Source organism: Athene cunicularia (genome assembly GCF_003259725.1).
Source record: "Athene cunicularia isolate RWA chromosome 3 unlocalized genomic scaffold, athCun1 chr3_part1, whole genome shotgun sequence".
Classification (NCBI taxonomy): Eukaryota; Metazoa; Chordata; class Aves; order Strigiformes; family Strigidae; genus Athene; species Athene cunicularia.
Window position 1 is genome coordinate 87,433,833 of NW_020799097.1, and position 16,835 is coordinate 87,450,667.

The window sequence follows — 16,835 nt, forward strand, 5'->3', positions numbered from 1 at the left end:
GAGTGTGGGCCCCGGCGGCTGGGCAGGCGCGGAGCTGGGTGCCGGTGCCGCGGGGGGCGCTTCGCCCGAGTGAGGGGCGCCGACGCTGGAGCTGAGCTGTGGCGAGTCTCTGTCTCGGCCTCAGCGATATCGTTCTACACCGAATCGGCCGGGGAAGTGACATTCACCCCAGGGCCCGCAGGTTATGTTGCCCCTGCTCCCACCCGTCGGGGCAAGCACGGGTCTGTTAACTCCGTGGAAACACAGGGCTGTTCCTCCTGGTGCCTATGGCTTGTGCCCCGAAGAGGAAAAGTCGTTCCTCCGGGAACGATCACCGTGTCTGCTTGTTCAGCTGGGTGTCTAAGCGTTCCCTTTCTATGCTGAGCACAAATAAATGGACATCAGTATCAACAACAGGTACTGTCGCCTGTTGGCACTGTTGGAGCAGACGCTCGCACCCATTGTAGCAACGCTTCTTGTACAGCCGCTCCAGCCCCGCGTGCGGACCTTCACATGGGGTAGCTGCCCTCCTGCTCAGCACTGAGGTGGTTCTCCCCGTTGTGTTGGCAGAAGTTTGGAACCTATGGAACCTTTAATGCCAGAGCACAACGTCTGCTGACTTTGAGCTTGCTTTTAGGGGTGAGCTATGGCTATTGTGGGTTTGCACGAGGTACAGAATGCTCAGCATCCTTCGGGAAGCAGGGAGGTGTGGCACGGTGCACTCTGGCAAGGGGAAGCAATGGGTGCCAGGGTGATAAAGCAGCCTTCATAAGCAGGCAGTCCACTGCCTGTTTGAAAAGCTTTCCAGAGTCCTCTGTCAGCTTGTATGTCTCTGTTGAGAAAAAGAAATCGTCATGTAATGATTTACTAGTAAAGAAAATAGCAAGTGTCAGCATTTTGCCCCAGGTGAGCTAAACTTGGGATCTATAGTACTGCTTTTTAAATTCATGGCACCAAGGTGTATGTGTATTTCTACAGAAAATATGAAATACAGTTGTGTTGACAAACATGTCTGTAAGTTAATTGATTCTGTTTCGGTGACCAGCTTGTTAGCATGTCTTTTTGTCTTCTACTGGCAATTACAGATGTGATAGCTTACAATCAAACCTTATTTCATCTAGTGCCAAATTGTTGCGTATGACAGATGACCCATTACAAGTCCACAGATTTCTAATGCAAATCAGAAGGGCTTTTCATGTGGAAAGCTTTCTTCTTTGTGGGGAGAGTAGATTGGAGGACAACTAACTAGAAGCTTGGGCACTCTGAGGACGGCAAGCAAGTGGCATGGTTGATGAACTTTTCTGGTAGTCTGCTCCCTGTCACACTTCCAGGATAGCAACACAGCACCCCCTCCCTCCCTCCCGTCTCCTATATACACGTATGTCCTCTCCACCCCAGGAAAGAACTTATCTGAATGTTGCTGGGAGATAAGAGGGGGGGCGCCTACACTGACCGCATTTACTGTGCATGTTTAGGTTAAGCAATAACTAAGATTGCTTGTATGTCTCATCATGTTACTGGCCTTCTGTCCACCACGTTAGAGATGATACCAGCATTGTTTTTATTTCTTTGATGGGTTGTCATTTATATGTATACATATATATAAACTGTGTTTTCCTGTTAAATAAACCAGTTGGCTTTGCATAGGAAGTGTGCTTTAATAAAGAGAAATGTTTGTGAATTCAGAACAACTGTAGTAGTTGTATTTAAAGAAAAGTAAAAACCCCACACTTTAAATGGTATTTTGGTATGTTTTCCAGTAAACTTGAGTTCTGGATTATATCTAAATAAAGCTTGATTCTAAGTCATCTAATATAATACCCATGTAAGGTGGTTACCAAAAATATTGTTGTGTTTAATGGTTTTGGGTTATTTCTAGCTAACAAAAACCTCGTTCTGAGTCTTCAGTATAAGTATGAAAATAGCTCATAAATGAAGATTTACTTTTTAATAATTTAAACTACATTTTAAGTAAAATTTTTAATTAAACTAAATGTTTTTTTTTAAGGGGACAATACACCTGTTCCGTAAATCACAGAGATCATTGGTTGGAAAGTTAACACATGAATTTAGGCTGGTTGCAGCAGATAGGAGGGTAAGTATTTATTTTTTAAAATGAGTAATAATTAAAAAACACATTAGCTGTGAGAAGTTAAAATACATTATTAACTTGAGTATATTTTGAGAATTTTTCTTTGAAATTTTCTAGCTTTACTTAAAAAAAAAAAAGCTTCTTGTGCACAGTCCTTGTCAGCGTTCTCCAGAATTGTACTTCTATTTAATGCGTTCAGTAGAACTGTAAACTGAATGTGCATAGATGTTTTTTGGGACCTAAGTTGCAGCACAAAGAAAGGAATCCACTAATATAAAGTTGTACAAGTCTGTCTTCAAAAGTCAGATGGTGTGTGCTGTAATAAAACACAAATATTCCACATGGGTGATTTTTTTTTTAGTCTAAAAAGGTATTTTAAGCATGGTGCACAGGCACTATTCATAAAAAAGTTTTGAGACAATCTATAAAGTTAAAAATAGAATATGGTCTTGTTCTGAAATGAGTTGTACATTTTCGGGAGGGAGGAGAAGCCAGTTCTGCTTGCATGATGAAGTATTGCAATGCTGATTTTTTAAAACCAGATATATATATTTTTGTCTTGTAACTTTTGGAATATGTAAAATACATACTTATTCTCATCAACAGTCTTGGAAGATCTTGCTGTTTGGTGCTATAAATTTAATATGTATTGGCTTCCTGCTAATGTGGTGCAGCTCTACAAACAGCATAGGTAGGTAGCTATCTTGTACTGAAACTACAACCAACTACCCTGTGTTTCTTAGCTCAACACACTAAAAAAGCAAAGTTCAGCATGTAATGGAGTTGAGTGTCTGCACAGCCAGGTTTGGAAAGTGATTCCTTTTGATTTGTCACAGTTTAGAGTAATTTTTCACAGGCAAGTGTGGATGGTGACAGTCCTTCAAAGTTTGCAAGGTTTTTAAGACCTGATATTTTCTTCCTGTAGTACTCTAGCTTTTAGGATTGAAAAAAAGTAGACTTTTAAGCTAGTCCTCAAACCTGTTCCTTATATAAATAGTACCAGTGACATACAGAGACATGCACTTGTGGTTGAGTAGTGTGTAACAAAGGGCTTCTCTGATTCCAGGAGTGCCCCTTTTCAATATTTTGCATATCTTCTACTTCTGTATGGGGGCTCCAAGGTGCTTCCCATCATCCATACTGAAAGTAGAACGCCTCACATTTTTGTGACACAGGTTTTCTTCCAGATTTGAGATGGATCAGAGAAGCAAAAGAAGTAAAAATTTCTGTTGAACCTACTTTTCACTGCAATAATGCACATTAGAGATCTCTTGCTTTGGCGGATGATGTATTACTGAAAGATCTCCTGACTTTTATGTATTTAAATTCTTAGTCACAACTTAGTCACAAATTTAATACCTTTTGTATCTGGGCATTATTACATGATTTATTAGATTTTTACTAGGATTGCTATAATCAACTTGTTTATGAATTGAAATATATTGGTGTCTTTAGGACATTCATATTATATACACATACAAAAGACAGACTTTATCAGCAGAGACAGTTTATTTAGATAGAATATGGAAAAGAGGCACAAACAAAACAAGTGATTTCTGTATTGAAAACTTATGTTTTAATATTTGCCTTTTTTACAGCTTTAACTGCTTACACATATTTGACAATCTTTGACCTTTTCAGGTGAGTTTTTTTCTCATTTAGTCTTACTGTACATTTGTGCCTGTCTGTATGTTTCTATATGTATAAATTTTATTTACAGATACAAACACGTTATTTAGAGTCATCAGTATAAAAACACTAACTGGTTTAGATATAGCTTAAATGAACATCACAGTAAATAGATGATGAGAAACACTGTCACTTTATAGAGAATGACGAGTGACAAATCAGTTCAGTCATGGATTTCTCTGTGCAGATGCATAACAACATAAAGCAGAATCTAGCATCAAACTGTTATCTGGTGGTTCCCTCGGAACATTGCCCTATGCCACAGGCATTGGTTCTGAAGTATCACTCAGTTTTAGCATCAGGAAACACAGAGTATGTAATCCTATTTCTATTTCAAAATATTTCAAGAGCTAGATCCCATGTGCTCTGCTAATAAGGTTGTTAGATGTTTTTAGTATTTTTTCTCTTTCCTAGCAAAATTATACTAAAACTACTTTAAGTATGAAAGTTCTGAACTTTTTGATAATATTGATAATACAGACATGGAATATATTTAATTCTTACCTGAGTTGCAGATTGGTAGCACGCTAGCTTATAAAAAGTATGGATCAGCTATCTGCTGTCAGTTTTGCCCAATACATACTATAGCTTATCAGACTGCTAGTAAAACATTTATAAATAACAGCAGCAAGCATGCAGAAAGGAAAATGAATGGTTGATATAGACACAAAAAAACTTGATCTGTGACTGCATTAGAACTGTGATAGAACTTTAATGAATGTCATATTTCTCTTAGAATTTTTTTATCTGCTGAGTTTTGTCATCTTGACTCAAAATACTTTTTTCACCTTGGGGAAAGTTTTGATGTTGTATTTTGTATTTGTGAGGAATGTTACTTTTTTAATTTTAGGAGAAGATGGAAATACCCGTGGCCCTCTGAAATCCTGGGGTTTCAACCCCAAGCCCCAAATTTAAGGTTGACATATGGGTGATTCCCACAGCCCTTCACAAAGGGGGGGGTGTGGGGTGTGGGGGTGTGAGTTTGCCTTTAGGCTTCCCTCCAGGGTGCAGCCGGCCTGGCAGGGAGAGCCATTGGGTAAAGGAGCCCCAGGTGTCCCACATTAAGTAACCAAGGGTCAGGTGTCCCACTTAGGGATAAAAGCTGGGACCACTTGCAGGCAGGGGCAGTGTCTGTCTGTGAGGTGGATGCACTGTGCAGAGTTCCCTGTTGGGGAAGGACCTCCTGCCTCCCTGGGACTGGGCTCCAGTCAGGTCTGGCTTTTGTAAATGTGGGATGTGTGGAGATTCAGTGTGTGGCTTCCTTGGTCTTACGTGTTTGGCTTGTTGACTCAGTTATCTCCCATCCCTGCTATAGGAAACTGCATTTCACCATTTATTCCACCCATTGTTGGTTGTGTGGTGTCATTGTTGGGATCAGTGGGATTGATGTTGATTATGTATAATGACTGACTTGTTTGTACCCCCAGTGCTCACCCATGTACTGACCCTTTTGTATCAACTACAATTTGGTTATTGGTTCATCTTTATGCTGGCTGTGTCCTTTATGCTAGGCCTGATAATTGGCAAAACACCCTCACATATTAAGTTAATTAGGGATGGACTAGAAGACTATTCTAACTCACAGCAATTTCTTAAGAGATTTGCTGTAAGGGAGAACAGTGCTCAGTAATTGTGCTGCAAAAATCAATTTCTTATCTCATTTTTGTCAGTTTCCTGGTCATTTGTAATAGTCTTACTGAGTATATGAATTTACTGTTTTGTATATGAACAGTATTTTCTCTGCTTTTGCTTTTACTCCACACAGCTGTGGATCAGGTTGTGAAGATGTGATTGTCTAGCAGCTGTGGGTATGATTTTTTGATCCAGTCTGATTTAACATTGTCATTAATTAAGCAAGGGCTACATAAAGGCGCAGATGGTACTGAATCTGGGTGGGTTCCAGTAAAAAATAAAATTTTTTTTCTAAAGGGATCAACAGAGGAAAAATAGACAAAGACTCATCCTGGAAAAATTCAGGCTAGTACCATGGGGATAAAATAATTGCAATTTCAGGCATTCTATATGAAAGAAAAAGTTGGAAAGAAAATGGCAAGAGAGACCTGTGGCTGTCAGTTAGATTAGAGCTTGTGTAAATGAATGCAACCAAAAAAGGAAATCTGTTTTGGCCATATATGTAGAGAAATTACACTGTGGAAAAGAAAGGCAATTCTTGGCATAGCCTGAGACTTCACAGAATCATAGAGTTGTAGACTGGTTTGGGTTGGAGGGGACCGTAAAAGCTCATCTAGTTCTAACCCTCCTGCCATGGGCAGGGACACCTTCCACTAGACCAGGTTGCTTAAAGCCCCGTCCAACCTGGCCGCTTATTCTAGAGTGCTAAATGGTATGTCTCTAAAATAAAAGTTTAATGGAGAGTTTTCTTCACTTTTTCACTTGGATACAAAGGAAGCGACACATGTGACAGTCCCGTTGTCTTGCTTATGGCCTTCCTTCTCATTTAAATGGCCTCTCTCAGGTTACAGTATTTCTAGGCAAGTTCCTAAAGCACATGTAAGCATTTACTGGGTGTCTAGTTTGATAATTTCATTGGCTTTTGCTTTGTACTTATTGTTACTATGTGTGACATTACTATGTGTGATACCAGACAGTAATAAAAGGATTTTCTCAAGCCACCTTTACCTGTTGGTCAGATTCTGGGGTACCTGGTCCCATGTGTTCCAGGTCCCTTTCAGAAAAACTCATAGAGCACATGCAGATTAAACACCAGTTGTGCTGTTTTGTGTCAGGGCCTTAGTGGAAAAATGCATTGCATTTGGAGTTATGGTAAACTTGACTTAAGCTGAGTGATGTTCAATATTGAAGAAGGTTGTTGGTAGCCTTTGTAAGCACAGCATGCCGTAAGTACAGCATTAGGCTATCTCCTGGTATAGGGAATTAGACCAACTACCATTCTGCCAAAATTATTTGCTGCCTTTTTAATGGGAACAGCCATCATCGCACAGACTCGTTTTTTTTTCCCAAGCACAGCCTTTTTGGGATTCACTGGAATTGTTATTGTGAGAGTGATGGAGGTGTTAATTTTGTGGTAATACATGGTTATATTCATCTGTTGAGTTCTGATGGCTGAGATGTATATTTGTAGATTATCCAGTTTCTAAAGGCTGCAGTTATTTATCATAGTCAAATTTTCCCCTTTTTTTCAGTTTGGTGACTTGTCTAATAAGCTACTGGGTAATGATGAAGAAACCCAGCCCAGTCTATTCATTTGGGTAAGTACCAATAACAAGATCTAGTGTTTGATAATATCACATTTGATACATATCTGACTGTCACTGCCTGTATCTCCTAACAGCCATGACTAGTATCTGTGTGTAAAGGAGCCTAAAAATAAGGGAGCCCAAGGCTCATGCTGTGAAGAACAGTTACAGAAAGGGGAAGGACAGGAAAAAGAGATAAGAAGTGCTTAATTTTCAACTGGTTTTGACAAATGGAGTGTTGGCTTAAAAGAAATTGAAAATAATGCCAATTCCATAAAACTTCCAGTTTCTTCCCATCTATCTGCTCTTGAAAGAATTGGAAATTGCAGGTCTGTCCTGCTGGTTCCCACACAGTCCAGAACACATTTGATGTATTGTTCAATGTTCAGTCTTTCTAAACTTAACTCTCAAATTTCAGGTTTGAAAGGTTTGAAGTTCTAGCCGTATTTGCATCTACAGTTCTGGCACAGCTTGGTGCTCTTTTTATACTGAAAGAAAGGTAGGCATATATACCATTTCCTTTAGTTTTTCGTTCCGTATGAAGACACTCCAGATTGAGCAAAAGCACACACGTTCTACAAATGCTATCTGTAGAGAAATATTTTAGGAAAAACTTCAGATTTTTTTAAAAATACTGCTAAACTTTACTGCTCACTTATATTGATTGCACTACATGTAGACTTTAGATGTAATGATAGGATTGATAAATGTAACTAAAAAGCTTTCAAGGAAAAGACTCAGTGTTCTTAAGAATCATATTTTCCAAAAATGTAGATATTTAATGCATTTCTCAATGCATCTTTTTTAGTTCATTAATAAAGAAAACTTTTTTCTTTTTTTACTTCAGTTACTTCATGAAGTAAACCAACTTCAGATCCTTAATATATTATGAATGTTTAAACTGTCAACTTCATCAGTCTCAAAATTTGCTGAAGTGTTAATTTGACATACCATCTACACTTGGAAGCATTTGTATTTCAGGAGGTTAGCCTAAAAAAATATTTTCAACTTTAAAAATGAAAAGGCTTTTGTTAATATCTTGAATTTAAAAGTGGGGCAGCTTACCTTCTGTTTTTCTATTCAAGGACTCTATTTTCTCTATAAAGAGCTATGTTAATAACTTAGCAATTTTATACTGTAGGTTGATCCGTTGTATTGACAATATACTGGAATGTATTCTAATAATGACACACTGTCAAAGTCTCCAAGTGTTCAAATGTTAATGTTAGGAAATACCCCAAACTTATAGGTTTTTCTGTTACTGATGATGCTCATTTTCTTATTTTACTGGTGGGTAAAAAAGGATTTGCATCTCCACCATAGTATCTAACATCTACTTTATTTGGCCTTGCTTAGTGAGCGGCTGTAAGTCAGTGATTTCAGACTTAGTTTGTTGTGATTACCAACACCAGTGGTGGCAGTAGCAGTATTTTTTGGCATGTTCATTTACAGGCATCTTTTTATTTTGTAGACAGCATTCATGGTGTAGCGATCACCTATGTGTCACAATTTGAATATAGCTGGAAAATCTAAATTACACCCTGCATCATTTCAGTGTTAAATGCTTTCATCATTTATAAAACCTGCTCTGCTTACTTAAGCAAGTCATTTTTTTTGCAGTACCGTATCTGTCAGTTTTTGTTTATGAATGGCAGCTAATTCTTCAGAACTGAAAGAATATGCTTCAGGTATCAAGATTTTATTGTATGAATATAACTCAAATTTTCAATTATTTTTGTAGTGCAGAGCGGTTTCTGGAACAACCTGAGATACACACGTAAGAAATTATTTTGACATGTAAAATGATAGTTTTTTCAGTGTCCCTTTGTGTTTCTAATTCTTAATCTAGCATATGTTAATTATGCAAGTATATTCAATACCAACTTGGTTTTGGTACCTTGGCATTTGCTTCAAACTATGTGCAAGCTATACTGCAGTTTATTCAAGGTACCGCTGAAATGTAATGCACATGCTCTCTTAAGTAATGATTTAACTACGTATTGCTGGTTCTCCTAGTTTAGTTACTCTCATGTTTTACGGAATTCTCTACGAGGCCTGGTATGTCAGGGGGAAGGATGCCGTGATCGTTAGGGAACTGAAGCAGTTACAAAGGTGAAGACTGTAAAGAACATGGAGAAAGGAGAAGAAAGTGTTATGGGGCAAAAGACTGGGACATGGGGTATATGGTGAAGTTCTTTTCCTAGGAAGGGGTGGGAGCATAGTGCATAATTCCATAGGAAACTGCTTTTTTAGCTCTACTGCTGAGAGGACAATGTATTTATACCTTCAAAGGACAAACATATATGTGTGTGCATAAATGCAATTAAGAACTGTTACTCAACGTTATGAACATTATGTACAGCCTAATGTGGTAACACTAATGTAAAAAGTTCAGTGATCTCATATAACCCTTAAAATGATAATACACTGCCAGTTATTAAGTATTACTGTAGTTTATTTTACTCTTCAGTCTCAGTGAAAGATACCAAGCAAAGTATTTTGCTAGTGTTGCTAGTAATTACAGTTTGATTTCATGTTTTGTGATTATGTGAAATTAAGATACTTTTTTTTTTTCCTCCCTAGGGGGCGACTGCTGGTTGGTACTTTCGTGGCTCTCTTTTTCAACTTATTTACAATGCTTTCCATTAGGAATAGGCCTTTTGCTTATGTCTCTGAAGGTATGTGGTAAATTAATCTATAGCAAGAATTGGGAAAAGATTTTAATGTTCCTATTTTTATCAAGGTATAAATTGTCTGGTAACTTTCTTAGCTAGTGGGTATATATTACTCTTTCCTCCATTAATGTAACTTCATGCAGTTTAGAATTGCTTTTAGGGCTCTGAGTAGTATGTAGTCATTTATATGATACAAGTATCATTTATATGATATATGATTATATTATGAATATAATTTATATGATAAATATGATATTATCATTTATATGATAAAGTAGTATGTAGTAATTTATATGATATGAGTATCATTTTAATGCTGAAGTACCCTTTATTTGCAACCTTTTGGATTCAACCAGTGAAGGTCATCTGGCAGATATCAGAACTTTGAAGACATTTTATGACTATATTAATGGATTAAAAATAAATGAATGCAATAATTCTTAACAGCTGTTTTACCTGGGACTTTTTCACTGTGAAGTAGGCTTGCAACCATTCCCACTAAGTGTAAATTGTTTATAGTTAAAGATAATTGATTGTTATAATCTCCAATTATATTTGTATTCAATCAGTTCATATCGTGAGATAGGCATTTTTCTTACTGCCTGGAAAAGTCAGACTTTGTTGTTTTTGGTTTTTTTTTCAAGTGAAGGTGAATCTGTTGAGATACATTTATTCATTCATAGTGTATTGCATTCTTCCCTTAAAATAAATCTTTAAGTGTACTTTAAAATGGATGCCTTTACTCGTAGTAATTTTATTACCTTCTCTCTTTTGCAGCTGCCAGCACAAGTTGGCTTCAGGAGCATGTTGCAGATCTTAGTAGAAGGTAAAGTTTTGAAATGTTTTTCAGAATTGTTAACTGCTGGAAGGCAGTGGGGGTTCTTTGTGTATAATAATGATTTGGATGGGTATTGAAGCATAAACTGTTGTGTATTAGAGCTTTTAAAATAGCTTTATCTACTGTAGTTCTAGTGTATGAGCTCTAGAGCAAATATTGCCTCTTACGTTGCCCAGATACATCAATCTGATAGAAACACATCTTTCTGTATAACTTTCCCTTTGAATGTGTTCAGTATGTTGTATGTAATTATCCTTGGATGAGGTGAGGTAAACTAGTTTGGTCTTGTACAGACTTGCACTGCATTTCTCAATAATTGTTACCTGAGTGATACATTTTGTAGTAATTTGTGTTTATTTAATCTGTGGGGTGAGCAAATGACTTGGATGGTTGTAGTTTAAATGTGATATGTGAAACAGGTTACTCACTGTAACATAGCTATGGAAATTTCTCACCTGTCCAGCGGGAAACTGGAAAGTCTGTGTCTTCAGGGGCTGAAGCAGTGTTGCTCATTCGTCTTGTCTGTTAACTCTCTTGCTTGTATTGGATATCTGAATGTGAGATAACATTGTTTGCAAATAATTTTGTCAGATGTCAGAAACGTTTATTTTGAGCCATACGTGTCCTTCCAAGTACTTATGCTGTCAGTATCAAAATAAGAATGTTAAACCATATTGTATAACATGTTAAGTATGCTGCAGAGCCATCTGTTTCTGCATGTTGTGTTTTTTGTATACAGTTGAGGAAAGCAGAGAAAGCTGGCTTGTTAAACAGAACTGATTTTATATGGGTATAAGGTATTACATCTTCAGACCCAAATTCTGCAAAGCAGTTTGGGAAGACTTAACAGTAGGGTTGCCCAAGTACCTGGAGTTTCAGTGTAAAAAACCACATGGATAGCACTCACAGGCACTAACAGACTTTTTCATTAATGATGTGGTAATACGGTGTTATGGGGAAGGACACAGATGGGTAACTTGAAGGGCTCCCAGATTGAGAGTCTAGAATCACTACTGGGCTTTGAGATAACCTGTAGACAATTATGCCAACATTTAAAAAAAAATTATTAAATTTAGTTAGTATATATACAGCTATTTCGGATGTGTTCTATGAGGGAGTGCTGATTACAAAATATCTGTGTGTAATTATGTTGATTGAAATTCTTACAGGAGCAGACCAGCACATGATGTCTAAACACAGCAACAAAACATTCATGTTGTCTTTTCCTTTAAATTTTCCAATACGTGACACGCACTTACATTCACTGGGAAGTACAGAAACTCTTTCATCTCTTGAAGCTCCCACTGATAGGAGATAACTATAAATAAATAACTTTTCCCAGTGTTCCCGCATGGCTTTTTTGGTCTCATCTTATTCAGCTGGTCTCCTCCCTTCTTTCAGACTCCATGAGTGAGTTAGATTTGGCTAGTGATATGCAACACCCCTCTCTCCAAGACTTGCACATATGTAATAGCAGTGTTTGAATTTCTAAAGTACTTGTGTTGCATACAGCTGATGCTAGCTGTGTTACCAGAAGAAAAGAAAGTAGCACAAGATAGGTCTTTTAACATGTAGAAAAACTGTATGAAGATCATGTTTTGTAGATGGGAAGATAGACTTAAAGCAAATACTAGTTTTGGATATCAGAATGTGGTGTGGATCTAAACTGGATTGATTTTTGCTGATGTCAGTTAAAAAACTTTGAGCAGAATTAGAAGGGCCTTTTCAGTCCTCAGAGACATCATTTGCTGTGACTGCAAGGTGTATTTGAAGTCAAATCCTGAAACAGTGGGTGTAACTCTTTTGGGTTTTGAAGTAATGATAAACAGCTAGCTGACAACTGCTTCTTTTGTTTTGTTACAGTATTTGTGGAATCATCCCAGGATTAAGTAGCATCTTTCTGCCACGAATGAACCCTTTTGTCTTGATTGATATTGCTGGAGCTTTAGCTCTTTGCATTACATATATGCTCATTGAAATCAAGTACGTACAGTTGTTTAAAAAAATTATCTATTTTTGTATACAGTGTATAGAAAATTGGATTTTTTTTACATGAAAGGAATGGTCTCATCCAAAGCTGTATTTTGTATGAATGGGATTGCAGCTCCATGAATACATTAATCTTTTTCAAAGCTGTATAGTTCAGATGAGATTAGTATATGTAATATTCTGTGTGTATATAATTTAAAGGAATGAAAAAGAATCAAAAGACAATTCTTATGCCTTTCAAAAACATAAATATGTGTTTTTCTTTAAAATTGCTCTTTCTAGCAATTATTTTGCTGTAGACACAGCCTCTGCTATAGCAATTGCTTTGATGACATTTGGTACCATGTATCCCATGAGTGTCTACAGTGGAAAAGTACTGCTTCAGGTAAGGCCATATCACAAAACAAGTTAACAACATGTTAAATGTCCTTATTTTTTAAAAAAACAGAAAATCTATTTAAAGCTTTTGAGAAGGAAGTGTTCCCAGGGGAATTTGTGATGTGATAAGAAGTTTAAGGGCAGTAGAAATATGCATCATGAAGTAATAAGAATGTATTGTTTAATGCTATTAGTCTCCTGTGTAGATAGAGCAGTCTTAAAGGCTCTGTTGCTTAATTTTTACTATAACTTTTTCCTTCTTTTTTTTTTTTTAAATTCTTTTTTTAAAGACAACTCCACCTCATGTGATTGGCCAGTTAGATAAACTTCTTAGAGAGGTAAGTCAGTGTATAATACATAATATAATGTGCACAGCTAACAGTCACTAAGCATTCAGGAATATGAAGAGTTTTTGTTAGCAGTCTGAGGTGATTGCTAAAGAATTACTTTTTTAATATTATTTTTTAACTGCATGTAGAAAACGTGGATCTTGCTGAGTAGTGTTATTCAGGTATCTGGAACAAAACTGTTAAAGTAGCGCGGGCTGTTGTTTTAATTAACCAAATTTGAGCTACTGTTGAAGTGTTTTACACATATTGAGTGGGGAGAAGAAAAGGAATACAGGCAGCTGTTGACTCACAGCATATCGAGTTGAGAAAATACTGCAATTTGGCATCAAGAGTTACTTGAAGTGAGTTACTTAAATAACTTTTTGGATGGATTTGGATGTTTAAGGGTAGCAAAAGTGTAGTACATAAGAATTAGTGGCATCATTAATAGACACTGTCCTGTGTTTGGAAGCTTTATTTTACCACTGAAAATGCTGTATTATTCAGCTATGTGTAAAAGTACATTTCTAAAACGATTTGAAACATTGCTGATTTATTTTCATATTTCTGGATGTTTGTTTAAAATTAGGTTTCAACTTTGGATGGTGTCTTGGAAGTTCGAAATGAGCATTTCTGGACATTAGGTTTTGGTACTTTGGTAAGTTATGTCTATTGTCTTTTAGCCTTTAGAAAACAGTTGTCAGTTACTACTTAAATTTTTTTATTTGAATGAAGTATTTCTTCTGAAATCTTAAATATAAAAAATGATGGAGTCAGTACTCAGTCCTTGTGATTTATTGCAAAACGTCTCTTCCCTTGTCATAGATATTTTTTTAAAGCTTTGTTATTGGCTAATATTTATGTATACTGCAGCTCTGGATTAAAGCATGCATTTTGCAGCTGTAGAATTTCTTTTTTATTTTGGCAGTGAAGAAACCCCCAGTTTTCTTCTGTCTGAAAAGATGTTTTTTGAATAGTGTATTCATGTAGATTATCTCAGAGGGGAGAAAAATAAAACTGTAAACTATCAGGTACCAAAGGTCTACAGCAGAATCATGTTTTCAGCATTTCTGGGAAGAGGGTGGAAAAACACAGCTACCATTGTGTACTGATGTTCTGTCACTGAAAGAAGTGAAGGGGTTTTTGTGATACAGAATGATCACACAGAACTCAGTGATTCCTAAGTTGATGCAGGTATGTTGAGACAGCTGGAAAATTAAGACTCAGAATTATTCTCTACTTCTGAGTTCCTCCAGTATGCTACCCTTCATAAAAAAAAAAAAAAAGGAAAAAGGCAGCAGCTCTGACATGCTGATGTGAAGATAGCTTTCAGTTTACTATTCTGCCATCCAAAATACTCAATCACAGCGTTATTGGATTGATTGCAGATATTTAGAAAACCTTTGGAAGCAAGTTTACGTTTATTGGCATCTTCCAGATTGTAGTAGAAACTTCCTGAGACCTGGGTATGTCTTCAGCTGCACTGTCTGATGTAAAAATGGTTTATATAGCACAAGCTGTGAGCCATATTCTTTACTAAATAGGGAATGAAAAAGCCTGTGAGGTGTTCTTGTTTGTGTCCTGTTCCCTTCTGCAGCAGTAGTTGATGGTAAATGAGATGGTCTTACTGAGAGGAGGGCAGGGACAGCCCACGCTTATACGCGTGTCCAGGAGAAACTCTTAGTCAGAGTTCCACAAGGGGCATTGCCTCTGTTCTTGCTAATGGTGCCCCTTTGAGTGTGTCTGCCATGCGTGTTGTCCTCTTGCTTGCGCCAGCAGCACTGTGATGACACTTTTCCCTAAACTTGGCATATAGAGTTTCTGCACTTTGTTGTTCTTTTGGGCCACTTTTTTCCCTGCCATCATATTTTGTATTTTATAGTTTGGTTTTAAGACTCACTTTTTCTGAATGATGATCTTGATATGTTCATAAGAGATCAACGTGTTGGGAAAGATCTATGCGTATCCTAATTATGGAATTACTCAATAAGTTTCTCAATTTAGTCAGTGGTCTCCACTGCGGAAGGTCTTTGCGTAATTCTCTGCAGGATAACTGATTTCTTCTTGACTGCATATGGATAATCTTTATCAGAGTAACAGTTAACAGCCAACTTATTTTTATCGCTTTCTAGGCTGGATCAGTACATGTCCGAATTCGGAGAGATGCAAATGAACAAATGGTACTTGCCCATGTCACTAACAGATTATACACATTGGTCTCTACCTTGACTGTTCAGATTTTCAAAGATGACTGGATCAGACCTACCTTATCATCTGTGCCTATTGCAAACAATATTCTGACCCTTTCGGATCATCATATTATTCCAATGCCATCTTTGAAAGCTGCTGATAATTTGAACCCTGTTACATCCACTCCAGCTAAGCCCAGCAGCCCACCGCCAGAATTTTCTTTTAATACACCAGGCAAAAATGTGAGTCCAGTCATCCTTTTAAACACCCAGACGAGGCCCTATGGATTGGGTTTTAATCATGGATCTGCACCCTACAGCAGTGTACTCAATCAAGGATTTGGAATACCAGGAATGGGAGCAACTCAAGGATTCAGAACTGGTTTTACAAATGTCCCAAGCAGATACGGAACAAACGCTCGTGGTCAGCCCCGACCATAATAAACACTGTTATTTATTGTACTTAAGGGTATTGACTTAATTCATTTATTACCCAATTTTTATAAACATTTGGAATGTCAGATCATTCTAAATGGCTGGGAACAAGTGCATTGTTCATATTCATGAAATGGTTAAATTGCAATTTTTTTTCTTTGCCTCAGCATTAGCCTGTATAATACCACAAGTATTTTCCAGATTTACAATACTTTACAGGTAGTTTTTATAGAGTATCTATTTCTATTAAACTTTTTATTCACTTTTCTTTGTTTTCCCAAGAATGTATTGAGATATAGCACAACTCCATGAGAAAGTAAAATTCCGACCAGGTAGCATTTTTTTTTTCTAATGAGAATTGCTTACTGAATGCTGAATAGATGAGAGAATAGGAAATTGCAGAAATCAAGTCCCAGTTTTTAGAGATGTTTTGATTGCTGTATTAAGCTATCTTTTGGCAAAGTCACAATTAGGTTTTGGTTGCAAAAATCCATCAATATTCATGTTGTGGCCGTTGTGAAGACAATCTGGCATTTCAGATTCTAATTAATTTTGTGAGACACTGTTTTTACATTTTGATGCTTTTATAGAAATTCAGGTGGTTCAGCAACCATTTTCTAGTTGTAAATATTCCATATTCATCTTCCTTTTTGGTTGAACTGCGAAATTATTTAGCAATATACTGGGAAATAAAATATTTCAAACTTAAGATTTTACAAGCACCTCTTTTTTACGATTAACCCTATTTAAGATACAGAGCAGATGGCTGTATTGTTTCTGAAGCCAGTATTTCATTTTTGACTATGGAAAGTATTCTCTGATTCGATTGTGACTTTGTATTTTTCCTCTTTGTATTTTTTCTGTAGTTTCAGGGGAAAAAGTATCTATTTATATTCCTAGTTTATATCCAGAGCACAGGTCAGTGGTCGCTGACAGTTCTTAATCATTGCTAGAGTGCTCAGCCTTTGGGGCACGCTTTGAACAAGACAGCTGAACTCTCTGCTTTTGCATTATCGTTCTGTGT

General features: G+C 37.0%; 1 protein-coding gene across 3 annotated transcripts in view; it reads left to right on the top strand.

The window, feature by feature from the left end:
• The window catches only part of SLC30A6 (solute carrier family 30 member 6), a 16,724-nt gene extending 207 nt beyond the window's left edge, over window positions 1-16,517 (top strand). The window contains exons 1-14 of one of the 3 annotated variants that reach the window (XM_026844395.1): window positions 14-260; window positions 1,988-2,074; window positions 2,678-2,762; window positions 3,670-3,712; window positions 6,925-6,990; window positions 7,397-7,477; window positions 8,720-8,755; window positions 9,562-9,656; window positions 10,431-10,479; window positions 12,355-12,474; window positions 12,763-12,865; window positions 13,149-13,196; window positions 13,777-13,845; window positions 15,320-15,838. In XM_026844395.1, coding sequence (XP_026700196.1) covers window positions 2,735-2,762; window positions 3,670-3,712; window positions 6,925-6,990; window positions 7,397-7,477; window positions 8,720-8,755; window positions 9,562-9,656; window positions 10,431-10,479; window positions 12,355-12,474; window positions 12,763-12,865; window positions 13,149-13,196; window positions 13,777-13,845; window positions 15,320-15,817 — 1,236 coding nt within the window. In that variant the 5' untranslated portion in view covers window positions 14-260; window positions 1,988-2,074; window positions 2,678-2,734 and the 3' untranslated portion in view covers window positions 15,818-15,838. Of the gene's footprint in view, window positions 1-13; window positions 261-1,987; window positions 2,075-2,677; window positions 2,763-3,669; window positions 3,713-6,924; window positions 6,991-7,396; window positions 7,478-8,719; window positions 8,756-9,561; window positions 9,657-10,430; window positions 10,480-12,354; window positions 12,475-12,762; window positions 12,866-13,148; window positions 13,197-13,776; window positions 13,846-15,319 lie in introns of those variants that run through there. The other 2 variants (XM_026844394.1, XM_026844396.1) reach the window with 2 other exon arrangements.
• Window positions 16,518-16,835: the final 318 nt, after the last annotated feature.